At 55.2% G+C, this 17,473-nt stretch overlaps 1 protein-coding gene across 1 annotated transcript; it reads left to right on the top strand.

Moving 5' to 3' along the window:
- The first annotated feature begins 10,539 nt into the window (after positions 1 to 10,539).
- Positions 10,540 to 15,901, top strand: RGS16 (regulator of G protein signaling 16). The gene is made up of 5 exons (XM_054211961.1): positions 10,540 to 10,698; positions 11,945 to 12,046; positions 12,741 to 12,802; positions 14,170 to 14,336; positions 14,601 to 15,901. The coding sequence occupies exons 1-5, from the start codon at positions 10,619 to 10,621 to the stop codon at positions 14,799 to 14,801; spliced, it is 612 nt and encodes a 203-aa protein (XP_054067936.1). The 5' UTR covers positions 10,540 to 10,618; the 3' UTR covers positions 14,802 to 15,901.
- The last annotated feature ends 1,572 nt before the right edge of the window (positions 15,902 to 17,473 follow it).

The raw sequence follows: 17,473 nt of genomic DNA, 5'->3' as shown, positions 1-17,473 counted from the left end.
AGGGGAGGGAAATAGGGGTGCGTGTCTGCGGGTGCGGGCGGGTGAGAGCGCATGTGAATTCATGTCTATGTTACTTAGTGTCTCCTGCTAGAGAAGCTTTTCTGAGACATAGATGTGCATGTTAAAATAGGAGACTTAGGCACAAAATGACATAAAACGAGATGTTAGCCAGTGTTGTGTTTGCCTCGTGTATAAGTTTGACTAGTAATAAGAGACCTAGAACTCTGCTAGGCTTCCAATTACCCATAAGAGCACATGTATCAAACTGAACTGAATGTTCACCGATAGACACAAAACCAAAATGTTTACAGCATTCAGAGCAATAGCAAGGCATACCTCATGCCAGTCCTGGAGTGCCTCTCACCCGTCCATGCAAACTCTCCCCTCCCCGGGGGCCTCTTGCTTCTCCCTCCAAACCCCTTTCTCTTTCTCTGCCCTGTCCTCGTGGACTTCCCGCCTCCTCCTCTATGGTTACTTCCCTGGAGCACTCCTGTCCATGCCAACCAGCACTGCTCGTCCCCATAAATCTGAGCCTGGGTCTCACATAACCTCCTCCTGTGCCCTCCCCTTTGCATACCCTCCATCCCCGTCTATCCCTCCTCTAGTCTTTGCCTTTCACTTCCCCAGACGCTTGTCTCTGGTCTTGCCATCTCTCTCCTACACACCTCCTCCTGTCGCTATAAAGCTATTCCTTGCCCGTTATATAAGAAGAAAATGCTTCACGTAATTTCTGCATTATCTTTCATTCCTGGGGCTGCCGCAGTTGTCGTCTTCCTTGGTATTGTGTTTTCTCCGGCATTGAAGCATTATACCACAGAACTGGAATTAAAGTACATTTTGCTGCTAGACTGGAATGCTTTTCTCTACCACGTACCCCTTGGGCGTTGTGGAGGCTCGGCTCGTCCCGGTGTTGTGTCTCCTTCCTCCATCCGTGCTCCACGTGCTGCGCTTGTGGCAGGGGCTGGCGAAGCGAGAGAGCAGCCGTGCCGTGGGGAGGCAGCTGGGCTTCCTCTCGGCGTTCTGACATATCAAAAAAAGAGTGTAAATAAAGGTGTGGGGGGTGTGTGCGCGTGTGTCGTATTTGCTTAGTAAAGTCAGTCGTTCTGCTCAGAGCCTCCTCCCAGTTTTACTGGAGGGTGGTATCTCTAATTGGAGAACGCAGTAAACTCAACAGGAGTTCGGGGAACCGAGGGCATGGGAGGGAGGTGGCAAAGGGGGATGAGCTTATTACGGAAAAAAACAAAGTATTTCTGGTGAAAAGGCAGTGCCTGCTTCTGGAGGGACCTGGCGTAGCAGGGAGGTATGGGGGCCAGCCGCGGTGTGAATCGCTTGTCTGCAGTAGCCCCCATGGCTCCCGCTTTGCACCATGTGCTGCGTGCCCCAGGCTGGACCTAAAACGTAGTGGATGAGGAGCTGCTCGGCTTTGCATTTACGGCGCAGATAACGCTGTTATCCTACGAGAAACGTCTTCACGTCGCTCTATCGGTGCCCGCAGCCACCAGCTAAAAAGCAAGGAGGGGAAGGAGGCATCTTGTGTTTGCTTATGCAGTCCTCTGCGGGATTACTGGTAATGAAGAGAGCAGGGTAAAAGCACTGCCTGGGCTAGATCCCCCTTCCTTAAAAACCACGATTGAAGCATCTCATCCTCCTATAACGTCTCTCCCCAACTCCTCTACAAGCAAACCAAATCAGACGTGCAGAATTCAGAGTTTTCTTAAAACTTTCATCTTTGGTGGGATGGCAGCGTCCCACTGGCAGGAGGGGGCCTTGAGGATCTGACCCCAACAACCAGTCCCAAACAAGGTGCAGCGTAAGATGTCTTTGGTCCTTGGGAAACACGATTGCAGGGGCTCAGAAGAGATTTAGGAGGATGTCATTGTACCGAGTGAGTTCAGAAGCCAGTCACCAGGTACCTGGGGCAGAAAGATCAGCTCTTCTAAGACATCCCCTATGCCGCATTTTTATTTTAATTAGGTCCTGATGCTGTAACTGCCCCGGCAGCGCCTGAGTGCTGCTGGTGTTGGTAGATAAGAGCAGGAGCTCTTTGGGCAGGACACGTGGGCTGTTCGGTCTAATTCCTTCCCGTCCAGGGGAAGGCATGGGCTCGGGTTCAGTTTGACCTTCCCTCTGCATTAGCTGCTCGTTTGCTAGCCTCACCTTCCCCTAACGGGGCTGGAGAAGCTCCTCAGCCATACCAGATGTCCGACCGGGGATGACATCCCCCCTGAGTCGTGTCACCATATTGTCAAGTGTTACTCACCTGTACTGTATAGAGACCGTGAGGATGTAATAAACAGCCTGAGAGAACTCGCTCTGTGCCTGAGTGTCTGAAAAGGTGTGAGTCGAGCTCTTTTTCCTGCGTGGAAAGTGGGAGGGGTGTGTCCTGGCCAGGAGGAAAAAGTTGGGAGAAGCTTGTGCCTTCTGGGACCCTGCCCTCATCCTTCTGCATGCTGGTTTCACCGGTGCAGACATGCTGGATGGGGCAGCAAAGAAGGGACATGTTATCTCTAAGCAATCGGTCTCCTCTGTTGAAGCAATTTAGATCCAGTCTCCCTGGAGGTGTAGTTTGGGGAGATGAGTCAGAAATATTGTCAGTAGGACCTAGGAGATGATAAGGAAGGTATATCTGAAGAGCTTTCCAGGAGTACATTGCTGTCCTTCTCTGGGTACACCCCGCTGCTGCTCGCGAGGGATTGCCCACCCCAGACCCCAAAGCCAAGGACCTGGGCAGAAGCAGCATCAGGAGCAGCCGTTCTTGGAGAAGGCTGCAGCAAAGGTTCCCTGCAGCGAGGGGCTGCTGGTATCCGCCCGGGTAATAGCTATGGGCGGAGCGGAGCGGAGTGGGAGCGGGAGCGCTGGCTTCATCCTGGGGAGGCAGGCAGCACGAAGAGTGGTGGTGGCCAGTGCGGATGGGCGTCCTTCATCGCAGACAAATCACTCACTCCCACCTCGCAGAAATCACACATAAATCTGCAGGACCTTCCCGGGGGTGAAGTCAGGGCTGTAGCAACGGGTAACCACTTGTTCAGCCATGCTCCAGGGGGAAAATGAAAAACCAAGCACTTCTCTCCCTGCTGGGAGTGTGGCGAAGGGACACGGGGCTGCTGAACCAGCCACTTGGTGGTCCATCTCAACCACCTCCGTATGCATCCTGCCGTCCTGCGGGGAGAAGTGGCCGTGGCTGGGCAGCAAACGCTCTTTATCAGACCATTAAACCCACTGACACGCAGCCAGAAGTGGCCACAGCGAAGGTGGCACAGCTGGGGCATCAGCCTTTCCTGTGGACCCAACGCCATGGCTGGCACAGCTCCTGCCTGCCCCTCTGGAAGCGTTTCGGTCTCACTGCCTTATTTCTAAGCGTGAAAACATTGTGCCAGGTCAGTTGCCTGTACCAAGACCGGCGGTGGGGGATGCATGAGCAAGCGCTCCTGGGAAAGGGAGCAGTGTGGATGGATCAAGCCATGAAGAGCAAACCAATGCTTTCTCCATCGACAAAAAGCAGCCCTGGGCTCCAGCAGGCAGCTCGCATCGAGGCCTCAGCTTGATGCACCCTTGGTGGATAAAGCGGGGAGAGGTGAGCGGGACTGGGCTGGTGAGTCGCCGGCAAAGCCCAGGATGAGGACTGGCACGGGAACGGGGGTGAACAAGTAAGGCACGGGAAAGGCGAGGGTTGGCTTGGTGGGCAGGGAAAGCACGGCTGGGGACCACGGTGTGCATGAGCTACAGACCCAGTGAGAGCTGGAGAAGTTGGAGTGACCCAGTGAGTCCCAAGGGCCAGTTGAGGGTATCTGGAGGAGCCTGGGCTTGCTGGGGAAGGGTCAGGCAGCAGCTGAGGACAATCCCAGGTACTAAAGGGGGAAGGGGAGGTGTTAGTAGGGGTGGAGACCAGAGTAAGAGCAGTTGGGGGGGGGTTGTTTGGGTGTTAGCAGAAAATTTCCTGGTGGGACATCAGCCGGGGAGTGGGGCTGAAGTGACTCCGTGGGGGCTGCCGCTCGCCTGGAGAAAGGGCTTCAATCGGGAAGGGCTGAGGCCAAGCAGAGCATCTCCTGAGCAGGTCTGGCGAGTGAGGGACAGCAGTGACCCGGCTCCAGCCCGGCCCTGGGCGCACCGAGGGTGCTCCTTGTCCAGCGCACAGCCCACCCTCCTTCCCAAAAGGTGAGTGCTTGCTGCACGGTCCGCACAGGGTTGCATTTAAAACCAAAAAATTAAATGAGCTTGTTTTTCTCTGGAAATCAGTGCAGTGGAATTTATCAGTCGCTCTGTTTTCTTTCTATCCCCCTTTTTTTTGCCCTATTTCCCTTCTCGTTTTTTTTATTGTTTTTTCCTTTTCATCTGCCGCTTCTTCCCTCTAAGCCTGACTCTGAGCCAAAACAATTTACATGCATCCAAGGGAAGATCTGCCATTAGTGCTGCTCTGTCTCCCCTCTTAGTTAGGATATATTTAGCCCTCTCCTTGGGTGGGTTTTTTTTGGTGGCGTGTTTTTGTTTTTTTTTTTTCTGTTCAGTGGCTTTAAAGAGCAGGTGCCGGGAACTGAAAGAGAAGATTAAAAATACCTGCTGTCAGATAGCTCTCCCTGCGCAGATGTGCTCCGGCGCTGTGCAGAGCGAACACGTGAGCAGAGTGGATAACAGCTGCCCCTTGAAAAGCTCATTTGTAATTCTAATTTTTTTTTTTCTTAATTTCAATAATCCCTTTCCGCACTGCTACAAATTTCCAGAGCAGCTATTCCCTTTTGTGCCTCGCGTGAAGGCAGCGTGCGCTTTTGTGGGGAATCTATGGAATGCCGCGGTGGGGCAGGGTGAGGGGCTGTTGCCACCCGGGAGCTGTGGAGGGATGAGCGCCGCTGCCTGTGCGGGCAGCTGCCTGTCCTGCAGCGGGGTAGGGGTTTCCCTGGGCGGGGAGGCATGGATGGAGCAAGGCTCAACTGCAACCACATGGACATGGCATCCTGCGGGAGCCCCTCACCATCCCTATCTCATGAGGCCGTGACCATGGCCGAGACCCAGGTGTGATGTGGCTCCTTGGGGGGACCCCTTGCAAACATCCCGCTGTGGTCGGGGCCTCAGCTGCTTCCCTGCTCCTCCGTCACCAGCTTCCGAGCGATGCCACTCTCCTGCCTGCACAGCAGCCACCTCCCGCCACGGGCAATCCTCTTCCAGCACCAGTTTCCCCATCTCCTTTGCCTACATCTCTCCCTAAACACAACCAGAGCTTCACAACAGCTTGCTGGTGGAGGGGGGGGGGGGGGGCGTGCAATACGAGCAGCGCCTTTAGGTCTCTCCCTTCTACCCCTTTGCATTCAGCATCTCCCTGATTTCACGCGGACAGCCCTGGGGGACTCGTCCGGCTTCTGGCAGTCTCTGCTCAAGCGACGCAGGGAGCGTAGGGTGCTGTCTCCAGGTTTTACGGCTCCCGATCACCTTCTCTGCAGTTTCCCATCAGTTTAGGAGAAATCAGCTGTCTGGCTCCCCACTGAGCCTGCCTGGCCCACGTCTTCTGCCATGCAGCGAGACCCCAGCAGTGTGGCTTGCCCTGGCGCTTCCTCTCCTCTTCCTCCTCCCCTTCCCATCCGTTTCTGTATCCTCCCCTTCTTATTCCACTCAGACCATATAAAAATAGGAAAATACCTGGTACCAGAAGCTTTCCTTGGAGCTTGGCTGTGCTTTGGGGCACATGTGCAAGGACGCTTTTTGTCCCCTGTCACCAGTCTCCCTTTTTTCCCCCCTTGTTACCTGCCTCGTTTGTGTAGTTTTGGGGGCTGAAAACTTTATTTCCCTATTTTTCAAAGTTGCCGGCCCTTCACCAATACTAACCCAGAGACGACAGCAGCAGTACCTGGGGCTGAGAGGGTTAGTGTTTTCCTGCCAGGGGGGAAGCTGGTAGCTGTATCCCGACTGTATCCCGTGGTCCAGCCGTCTCCCAGCCAGAGCATGCAGGATCCCCCCAGGGTGCCCTGCCTGGGTTTCCAGGACCTCCCCGGTGGAAATGCAACCCTGAGAGGGTCGGTCCCTGTGGACAGGAGGGGAGCTTCATGCCAGCAAGGCTGTGGCACCGTTACGGGCGGGGAGCCCGGCCCCAGGCGTTGCGACACAGATGAGGTTTTTTTGTGTGTTCCAAAACAAGGCCTGATAATACCGGCAACTGAGCTGGAGCTGCGGGAGGCTGCTAAGCTAAATGAGACAGGAAGCACGTAATTAAATTAGATATGGAGTGGCATAAAGACATCTGAGTACATGTACGTCGTCGGGCTCGCAGGCTATTGCGTAACCCCGCTGAAGAGCTCTGCCTGATAAAATATATTTTTTTTTTTTTTTTCACGGAATTTTTCAGAGTTGGAAGGGACCTCTAGAGATCATCTAGTCCAACTCCCCTGCTAAAGCAGGATCGCCTAGAGCGCATCACTCAGCACTGCATCCAGGCGGCTCTTGAAAGTCTCCAGAGAAGGGGACTCCACAACCTCCCTGGGCAGCCTGTTCCAGTGCTCTGTCACCCTCACTGTAAAGAAGTTTTTTCTCATATTTGATCGGAACTTCCTATGTTCCAGCTCGTGCTTGTTACCCCTCGTCCTGTTACTGGGAACCACTAAAAAGCGTCTGTCCCCATCCTCCTTAAACCCACGCTTTAGATACTTGTAAACGTTAATAAGGTCTCTCTTCTTCTTCTCTTCTCCAGGCTAAAGGGTCCCAGCTCTCTCAGCCTTTCCTCATAAGGGAGATGCTCCAATGCCTCAGTCATCTTTGTTGCCCTACGCTGGACTCTCTCCAGTAGTTCCTTGTCTCTCTTGAACTGGGGAGCCCAGAGCTGGACACAGTACTCCAGGTGTAGCCTCACCAGTGCAGAGTAGAGGGGGAGAATGACCTCTCTTGACCTGCTGGCCACGGTCTTCCTTATGCAGCCCAGAATTCCGTTGGCCTTCTTGGCAACAAGGGCACACTGCTGGCTCACGGATAATTTACTGTCTACCAAGACCCCCAGATCCTTTTCTTCAGAGCGCTTTCCAGCAGGTCCACCCCTAACCTATGCTGGAGCCTGACATTCTTCCTCCCCAGGTGTAGGACCCTACGCTTGTCCTTGTTGAACCTCATGAGGTTCTTCTCTGCCCAGCTCTCCAGCCTGTCCAGGTCATGCTGGATGGCAGCACGGCCCTCTGGGGTGTCAGCCACCCCACCCAGTTTGGTATTGTCAGCGAACTTGCTGAGGATACACTCTGTCCCCTCGTCCAGGTTGTTGATGAATACGTTAAACAATACTGGTCCGAGTATTGACCCCTGGGGGACACCACCGGTTACAGGCCTCCAACTCGACCCTGCTCCATTAATCACAGCCCTCTGAGTCTTGTCACACAGCCAACTCTCAGTCCACCTCACTGTCTCCTCGTCTAGTCCACACTTCCTCAGTTTCCTAAGGAGGATGTTCTGAGAGACAGTGCCAAAAGCCTTGCTGAAGTCAAGGTAGATGACATCTGCTGCTCTGCCCTCATCTAGCCAACCAGTTATAGCACCATAGAAGGCTATATTGTACCTACCGCATCCAGCGCTGGCGAGCTGCCTGTCCTCAAACAGCGTTTCCCACCCCATCCAAGGGGAGAGTTGAAAAGCTGCCTCGAGGGAGCGGAGCCGCCGGCCAGGGGTTTGTGCAGGGGGCTGGTGGCCGTGGCAGAGGGTCTGTCCCGGCCTTGGCAGGGAGGACATCACCGCAACAGCCTGATCCCATCCTGGGATCAGCCCCGCGTGTGCGGTACGGGCACTGTGGCGTGTTGCAGGGCTTCAAACACCCAAGTGTGAGACTCCGTCATAAGCGCGGCGTGTCCGATGGCTTTGTGCATCTTCTAGCTGAGCAACCGCGGTGCCCAAGATGACACAGCCTTCGATTGACTCTTTCCCTCCCACTGAGGTTTTGTAGGGGTCTCTCCCTCTTGGGGGGGCCTTGCAGGGATCACCACAGGTGTCTCCTCGCTTCTTCCTTGCCATCGGCTTTGCCTCACCTGAGCCAAGCGCTTCAAAAGCTGCTACAGAAGGGACAAGGTAAAGCCGCGCATGCAGTTGCCCAAATCACTTTATTTCTATGGGGAAAGGCAGTGGGGAGACAGGGGCTGAAGCAAAGCGGAGGTTTCAGTCGGCTGTCATGCCAGGGTGGAGATGTGCAGAGTTTCTCCTCTCTGGCTCGTATCGCCCGTGCCCCTTTCCCATGGGCTGCGGCTGTTGCTGCCGGCCCCGCTGTGGTTTTGCCATTCAGTTGCGTTTCCCCGGTTCCTTCAAGCAGCATGTGGCTCCCAGCACAGCGGCCATCTCGGGGACCGTGGTCTTGCTGCCAGAAGTCATCCGTCCCACTCTGTGTGTGTGCAGGCATGTGCGATGTGCCCAGCCTCCCGGAGGTTTTCCTCTCGCCATAACCTGCTCAGGGGATGACTCAAACCCTGGGGAGAGTCACACAGAATCACGGAATGGTTCGGGTTGGAAGAGATCTTAAAGATCACCCAGTTCCATCCCCCTGCCCTGGGCAGGGTCACCTCCCACCAGACCAGGCTGCTCAAAGCCCCATCCAGCCTGGCCTTGAACACCTCCAGGGATGGGGCAGCCACAACTATGACTGCACACCTGGAGGTGGGAGAAGGGGCTGCAGCCTGTAAGCACAGTTTTAAAGGGGAAAAGGACACAGAAGAAATCCTGCTTAACACCGGGCACGACCCTCTCCTGTGGGCGCCAGCAGCCCGTACCCAACATCAGCATGGCACCGCCGCTGCGACACCAGTGCACCCAGCACGGCAGTGAGCTGGGGTGGAGCACCAGGCTGACGTGGTCAAGCACTTCCCTTCCCCTTCTTTCCCTAAATCCACAGCTATAATCACGGTTTTAAGGCCCAAGGAAGACAGGGACAAGGGATTTCTGTAGGTCCAAACAGTTATAATTTATTTATCATTTATTAGCTGAATATCCGCTAACCAAGAAGCCTTGAACTTGTTTATTCAAGTGAAAGAAAACAGAGCTGTTGGGAAAGTGGCTGCTCTTGCCATTAAAGCTGAGACAGGAGCTAAAAACACGTGGTTGGTCTTTATCCCTGATGCGTCTTTTCTGGCCAGCTGTGGGCAAAACACTTTTATGGCTTTTATGAAGAGATGGGAGAGACAGGAGTCCCTGTTACAGTTCAAGGGAGCTGAGGTGCGTCTCCCGTCCCCATCTCCTCGTGTTTCTGCTCCTGAAGGCAGCTCAAGAGGGGCTTTTCTCCCCAGCCTGGGGCCAAGGTGGCTGTGTGCCTCCACCTCCCTGGCACGGCTCATCTCCCACTGGCAAGATGCTCCGGCGGTGTCCCATGCATGATTACTGCAGGCAGCAAGGGTGGGAGACCACCTGAGCACTGGAAAAATGTCCGTGCTGGCTGCAGAGCTGGCAATGGCAGGTACCCAGTGGGGAGGGAGGAAGGGGATGAGGAGTGGAGAAGGCGGCTCTCGCCTTTGCCCTGGGACGGCCGTGGGCAGGGGGTTTTGGATCGTTCCCCGCCCCCGCAGTGGTGAGCTCCTTCCCAGAGCCACGAGCGGGAAATTGCAGGGAGGGCAGCCCTCCGGGAGCCTGCGTGAGCCCGACCTCGGCACGGGGACGCGTTGGCTGTCATGGACCCTCTGCTTGCTGCACCAGACCTTGGGGTTCGCTGGTGCGCAGCGTCTGATGCTGGTTTAGCTCTTTCTCTTCATCCTTCTGTTTTGCTGGTTCAGTCCTTCTCCTCCAGTTCCCAACCTCTCCCCTGCTTTTAATCTCTTCTTTCCATCTTTGGTTCTCGTTAGGATCCACCTTTATCAGGTGTTCTCCTGTGCTTTGCTCAGACTTTCTTTGATGTGCACCCCCCTCTCCTTCTCCTCTCCCACCATAGACCCAGCAGGGAATTTCTGATGAAGAAGTGCGACTTTTGCCAGCACGTGGGATCAGACATCGGTACTTATTTATTCTGGCTGGTAATTTGGCGGCAGGATGTGAAAGCATCACACCCTTCTGCTCTACCTGCAGTGCAAAAGGTGGGGGGTATTGCGTTGCCCTGGGGAGCACAAACCCTTCCCCCAGGCTTTGCATCTGCCCCTGGGATGCTGCAAAGCAGCCTGGTGCTGCCGGGCACTGGCATCCCCTGCTGAAACCAGCTGGGGAAAAGATGCTGGTGAGGACTGGAAGCCCTGGGGCAGCAGGACGGAGCTGCCGAATTGCTGTGTGTTGTGGCCTCTGTGCTGTCCCTCTCGCTGTCCCCATCTGCGCACCCACCCGCTGGCCGTTACTCAGCAGGCTCCGCGCGTCGGTGGAAATGAGCCTGTTTTTTCCTGTTATCGAGGAAGCAGTTATGACTGTGATGCTCAAGGACAAGCCTGGGCCTCCCACACTCTCCCCCCCCCCCCTTAATGGCACAAAGAAACCTACCTAAGCCGTTATCTTCGCTCGGGCGCTGCCAGAGCAGCTTTTGGTTGGCTGGAGGCTGGAGCGATGCCGGGTCCCCCTCCCAGCTCTCCCGCCTCCCACCCGATATAAAGCGCGGCTCCTCGCCGCTTTTCCAGCCGGCAGCACACGGTCCTGGGCGCAGGTGGTGCCGCAGCTGCCTGTTGCGCGTCCCCGTCCCTGCCGCCACCACCGCTGGGACCCCATGAGTTGCTGGGCGCCCGGGTGCCCCGTTCTCAGCATGTGCCGGGGCTTGGCCGCGCTCCCCGTCACTTGCCTGGAAAGGTAAGGGGGCTTCGCCACGCCGCACTTCTGGGATGCAGAGGGTTAGCTGGAAAAGACGCGCCTAACTTCCCGAGCGGCCGCTGCCGGGATGTTTCTCTAGAAATTGGGGTGCAGACTCGCGTGGAAACGCGCAGCCCGAGACATTTGTTTTGGGCTGCACCCCTTCTGCTCCCCCGGGAGGGGAGCACAGAGGTAAAACACGCAGAGGGAGAGGAGGCTGGATAGGGCTGCAAACACACCGGGATTGTTTCTCTGGCTCCGTCTCCGCAGAACTTGCTTCAGGTTGGCAGCAGCAGGGCTGTTTTTGTTAACACGATCGAAACGTTAAGTGACACGTTGCTCCTCCTGCTGAACATGGCTACGAAGCCCCACGCTGCCGGCTTGACATTTAAACACTCATTTTTGTATGAGCGCCTTGGGATGCCCGAATGAGCGGCAGCACACAAATAGCAGCGGGGCCACCGGCTTCCTGGGGGGGACCCCGGGGAGAGGAGCCGATTTAGCAGCGGCTCCTGCCGTATCGCCGCAGAGACCTCCCGGCAGGGAGGTGCCTCCGTGCCACCGCCGCAGAGCCGCGGTGACGGGCAGCCACCTCCCAGCCTCTCAGAGACGGGGCTGTGGCACAGGAGCATCGTGCTGCCTCCGGGCTCGCTGGCTCTCGAGGGCATGGGGTAGGTGGATGGTGCCGCCGGGGAGCGCAGCTGTCTCCACGGCATGGTGGCCCCCCCCCCCTAAAAAAAGCAGGGGAGCATCAGCCAAGCTGAGGGAGATGCTCCCGCTCTGCCGAGCAGAAAGAAATTGCTGTGTTTTTCCAGCGCTTTGAGAGCAGCGTAGCACTGCTGGGAGAGGGGGACGGGAAAAGGAGCCAGGGTAGCTCCAGGGAGCTGGGGGTGGGGGCTGTGGGGGCTCCAGCTGGGCACTCAGCAGCTGCTCTGCTACCTGCCCCAGAGGAAGAAATCTCGCCATGCTTTATAAATGCACGCGGCGCTACCTGGGAAGCGACTGGGAGGAAATGGTCCCCTGGGCTTAATGCGCTGCTGAGAATGGTTGCCAGGGAGCGGAAAAGGCAACCGGGGGAGCATTTGTTTTGTACATCGGAAGGTAAAGAAGCAGCTAAAACTGAGGAGCGAGGGCTGCCCCTCCGAGCTATGCCGGGTCCATGGGGTGCAGCCCCTGCCAGGCTGGGGGGGTGGCAGCAGCAATCCGGTGGCCCAGCAGTCCCACCTCTCCCCTTCCTTCCTTCCAGAGCCAAGGAGCTGAAGACCCGCCTAGGGATCCTGCTTCATAAACCAGAGCTGGGACACAGGATCGGGACCTCCGGCAAGCTGCAGCTGGGCTCCAGGCGGAGGTAAGCTGAGCGGCGCCGTGTCCCAGGTTCACCCCGGGACGGGTCCCCGTGGACCAGGCTGTCCTGGGGGATGCTCCTGCCCATCTGCGCAGCATAGAGGACGGAATGCAGCTCGCCCTCCCCACAGTCCCACCCCGGCAGGCAGGGAAGGCGGATCGCTTCCCAGCTCCACCAGTTATAAAATTGGACTGGGGAACTTGATGCTCTGGCATTAGGCACGAGAAAGCAGGTCCTTAGCAATAGGCCAGAAACTCAGAGGGCTCCCGCAATTCCTGGTATCTCTGACCAGTGCCTGGAACCCCCAGGGAACGCAGGCAGCGTTAAAAACAAAATACTAAATATTGCTGCCGAAGGCAAGGCATCTTCTCACAGAAGAGGCTCTGCTGGGCTTGTACCAGCAGAAAAGGGCTCCTCCGAGTATCCTCTAGAGAAGGTACCTGGCCAAACCTGTGCTATGGAGCTGAGGTCTGGCGAGCCGTCGGGGAAGGTAAAAGAAAGGGAGAAAGGAAAGAGAGCCCACAGGTAATGGATACCGGGGTCTCGCTTTGGTTTCCTTCCGAATGCCGCTGCCTCCCTTCTTGTGCTCTCTCCCATTAACGGGGCCGCTTGACTGAAGTGTTCCCATCCTTCGCCAAGTGGCAGGAGAAGCGTTCTCGGCGGGACAGCGAGCCTTACGTCCTTTTGTCTTTTCCAGAGACTCCTCACAAGAGGTACTGGAATGGAGGGAGTCCTTCGACCAGCTCCTGAAGAGTAAAAGTGAGTAGGATCTCGTTTTCTTCTCTTCGTGAGATTGCATAGGACAAACCCGCTCCCAGGGAGCGTGGGGGTGACTGTACGCCTGCAGCCAGCGTGCGAGGACATCTTGTCTCCTCCTCAAATTAGGTGGTTTAGGAATTAGAAAGAAGCCCTTTTCTTGCCCTGACAGAGCTGATGCCCCGGGCTCATAGCCTGGCTTGTGAAGCTGTACCCCTTTCTTCCGGCTGGGTGCTTTTCGGGGGGCACAAGCACTGTCTCACAGTGCCTCGCCGCTGCCTTGGGACAGGAGCGTTGTCGCGGGCATCCCGTGCGCGGCGGTCCCTCAGGGAGGATGTCACGCCATGCCCCGATGGTCCCTTTCTCCGCAGGCAGGAGGAGGCAGCGTGTCTGCTCTCTGTCCTCCTTTGCACAGCAGCGCAGCCGTCTCCCCGCGGGCTTTTGCTGCTCAAAAAACCTGTGCTGCTGCCTTCTGTCTGTCTGTCCTGTGCCCTCAGGGATGGCTCTTCCACGGGGAGAAGGAATTCAGCTGCTTTGCTGAGTTACACGTAGCCATTTTCCCCTCCAGTATTTGCTATCCGTATGGCGATGCACAGTGTTCCCCTGGGGTGCTGTCTCCCTCTCCCCCGCGCAGGCAGTACCTCCGGACCCACAAAGGGGACATTTTTTGAGTCCCACATGTAATCCCTTCCTTGGGCTGGGCTTTACAGCAGGTACACGACGGTAGAAGCGCCAAAGTTGGATGCATAAGTAGTAGTCTACCTTAAAAGCTATTCCACGGTGAGAGAAAGTCCTCCCATAGTGCTAGTTTGGGGCTAGGCGTATTTTTATTTTCCAGCATATATTTTTTTTGTTTTGTTTCCAGCCTTCCTCACGTGCTGTGATGGCTAATGAGCATCTCCGGCTTTGTAACTTAATACATCCCCCTCAGCACAGCTCTGCAATCCTTGCCACAATCGCTCTCCCATACTCCTCAGCATCTCGTTCCCCCTAAATCTCAGCTGAGGCATAAAAACAAAGATGTCCCTGCTCGGTTCCTGCGGGCGCGCTGATACCTCAGTGGATTTCTCCTTAGGTGGAATTAGCTCTTTTCCAAAGCTGTAAAGAAAATACTCTGAAGCCTCATTACAGAAAGGTCAGATAAATAAAACCAGAGGATTACTTGTCTGTGGGAAAGGATTTTATTGGAGTCTAGAGGCCAATTAGCAGTGTCTCAGAGGGTGGAATTTGCCCGGAGGGAAAGGAAATCTGCCGATGTCATGGTCTGAGCTCCCAGGGCGATGCTTGCAGGCAGAACCGTGCCTGGCAGCCATCCTCCTCTTCCTCCCCCCTCTTCTGCCCTGTTAACTGCTTTTCTCTCCCCTCCCCAGGTGGGGTGACGGCCTTCCACACCTTCCTGAAGACAGAGTTCAGCGAGGAGAACCTTGACTTCTGGCTGGCGTGCGAGGACTTCAAAAAGACCCGCTCGAAAACCAAGCTGGCCTCCAAGGCCAACAGGATCTTCGAGGAGTTTGTCCAAAGTGAGGCGCCCAGGGAGGTGAGAGCATTTTCTGCCTCTGTCCTGTGGCATCGAAATAGGGCGGGAAAGGAATAAAATATCCTGCTGGGTTTTATTAAAGTGGGAAAATGTGGGAAACCAGGAGCTTTCATTTCTAACCTTGCATGGTCTACCAACATGAAGACACATTAAAGGCTTGTGAGCATCTTCACCCTCATCTGAAGATGAAGAAAACAGTTTTTCTCCCTCCACGGGAGGGGATTTAATGCTGAGTTAATGTTTGTGGATGCTGCTTCCTTGCAGGTGAATATCGACCACGAAACCAGGGAGATCACCCGGAAGAACCTCTCGGGTGCCACCTCCGCTTGCTTCAATGAAGCCCAGGCCAAGACCCGCACCCTGATGGAGAAGGACTCCTACCCCCGGTTCCTGAAGTCCGCCTCCTACCAGGACATGACCAGGCAGGCCACCAGCTGCGGCATCAGCAAGCGGTCGCATACCTGACCCGAGCCCGAATCCGCCGCGGGGGGACGAGCCGGGGGACCAGGCAGAGGCTGAGAGACGGTTTGTGAGGGCCGAGGTCTGCACGGCGGGGTTTCAGCTGAAGTCCTGGCATTTTAGGAGGATCTTCAGGACCTCAAGTGCTTCTGCTCCTCACCAAGCTGCCGGGAAGAGAGGTCCTCCCTCCCCGGAGGAGCGGAGGGGTGGGAATGGCTCGAGTTGTGTGCCCGATGCCTCCCCTTGCAGCACGGCCAGAGACCTGCACCACCACAGGGACAGAAAGAGATCGGATTTGCAAGCCCGGGAAAAAGAGACTGGATTCCCCTGAGCATCCACAACCAGAGAGCTCTCGCCTGCTCTCGGGACCCTGCCTCTGACCTGCAGAGCCGGCACAGGAGCCTGCGATTCCCGCAGTGCCCGGGGGCAACCGCCCCAGACCTGCCTGCAGGGCTTTTCCTATGAGGGATCGTCCAGAAGAAAAGTCCAAAGGCTACGTGGCGTTGTCAGCCACGGACGAACCCTGTGCCTGCCTTCTCCTCATCCTGAGATCCTTATTCTGCAGTTTCCTATGCATGCTCTGCATCAAAGCTTTACACCTTCCTCCCGTACAGCGTACCCCGAGGAGTGACATTTTTATGTCACGCTTAAGCTACATGACCTTTAGATTGCATAACTTTTTATTACTATTATTGTTATTTATTTCATCATTATTATTTTTTTTATATATATATATATATATATTTATTGGAAGAGCACTGCTCAAAGCATCCACGCGTCCCTTGCTCCAAGGAGCTTGTAAATTAAATTATTTTAGGTATCGTAGCACTTAGCATGCCTCCCACCTTTTTCTGTGTAGTAACTGAAGAGAGATGAGCAGATGAGAGACGTAACGTGACCATGGAGCAAGGTACGGGAATAGCAGCAGCCGGAGCCGCGGTCCGGCAGGGCAGCCGGTTTCCCGTGAGCTCGGAGGACCGTTGATGGCAGTAAGAGGACGCTTTGCAGCCCGTGCTGTTTCCTTCCTCCCCTTAAACAGAGCTCCGCGGACAGCATCCCGGCACGTAGGCTTGCACGTTGTCCTAGACAGAGAATAGCGACGTAAAATGGGCGCTTTGGTGAGCGATCCTGTTGAAAGCCGGTTTTGTAAACATGCAGGAGAGGGAACCTGGGGCTTTTCCCCGGTTGAAAATTGGGTTTGGTGTTCCCTCGGCCGGTGAAACCAGTCTGCAGCCACGGCACCTCAGCAGAAACCTGGGGAGCCAGGAGAAACAGCCGTGTGCCCCGTGGATTCAGCGTCTCGGGGTCGGGGGTGGGGGGCGGCAGGACATTTCACCAGCTCAGACCCGTGGGGTGAGCTCTTCAGAAAGCCCCCCTGAGCAGAGATTCCTGGATCCCGCAGCCACCCTGGAAAAAGCTTGGGTCCCTTTTGGCAGCACGGGTGCCAGCAGCCGCCTGGGTGGGTGATGGGGAGCCCACCAGTGCCAGGCCACCGGGAGCGTGCCACCAGCGTCATTTCCTACTGGTACATCCTGGGGCTGCCACACGTACCTCCATTTATCCCTAAAGGCCAAACCTGGAGGTCTTTATCCTCTTGGTACTCGCTCCTTGCCGAGGGAACCATCTTTCCCCCCACCCCAGCACTGGCCGGAGCACAGGTTCGCTCGGGCTTTTCGCGGCTGTTTGAGCAGAGCAAGGGACCGAGAACCAGTTTGGGGATGTTACTCTGAGTCTTCTTCCACTTTGCCCGTCTCGGTTCTACCTCCGAGCCTCAGTGGGTCCCGGCTGCGTTTACAGGGAGATTTTAGCTGTTTTCTTATTTATTATTTATTTTTACAACTGGAACCACCTTCGTTGTGTTACTGAAGTCAATGACGCACAATGGTCCGTTTTCGTTACTAACACAATATTGTCATTATAAAATAAAATATAAAGAGGAAAATACTATGAAAACGTGGTGGGTTTTTTTTTGACTGTGGGCTTTTAATTAATTTTTACATTGTAATTTTGGATGACTCGCAAAGCGTACCAAACAAAGCTGGCTGTGTTGGATGGCTCAAGGGGCATTTACAGTCGCTTTAAAAGTTGCAACATCAGGAACAGAAAATGAAGGGGAAGAGTAAAGCTTCACAGTATTATTTGGCTTACCGAAGAGAACTGTTCAAGGCAAGAAATATTTTATATATTAATTGCCAGGGCGTTCAGTACTGTTTGTATTGCTTGCCGTTTTCTGAGCAATTTACGGGACTGCAGTTCCCCATGCGTGTTTAATATCAGTAAGACGCCGTTCTCTTACAAGCACAGGAGGATTCAAGTCAGGGCTGCTGTCTGCAAAAACTGCTTTTTGAGTTGCTGTTGTAAATAATATTTGACTTTTTCGCGCTAACTCAGCTGATGATTGAATTAATTTACAAGGGGGGAAGTGTTTGGCTCTAGAAGGGATATTAAAAAACATCCTACCTCTGTTGCACCACGTGCTGTCTCCGAGGTCTGAGCAGTCCCCTGTGTCCCTCGGGATGTTTTGGGAGGTCAGAGGGGGTGTGTGTGCACCTCCAGGGACCGCGGGAGCACTGGAGGGGCTGCCTGTGGCCTGAGCGATGCAGGGAGGGGAGCATCCAAGTGTGGCACAGAGATGCCAATGCTCCAAATAAAACCCAAACAAAACAGAATCACAGACT

Source organism: Rissa tridactyla, chromosome 8, assembly GCF_028500815.1.
Source record: "Rissa tridactyla isolate bRisTri1 chromosome 8, bRisTri1.patW.cur.20221130, whole genome shotgun sequence".
NCBI lineage: Eukaryota > Metazoa > Chordata > Aves > Charadriiformes > Laridae > Rissa > Rissa tridactyla.
This window is presented reverse-complemented; position numbering and strand designations above follow the sequence as displayed.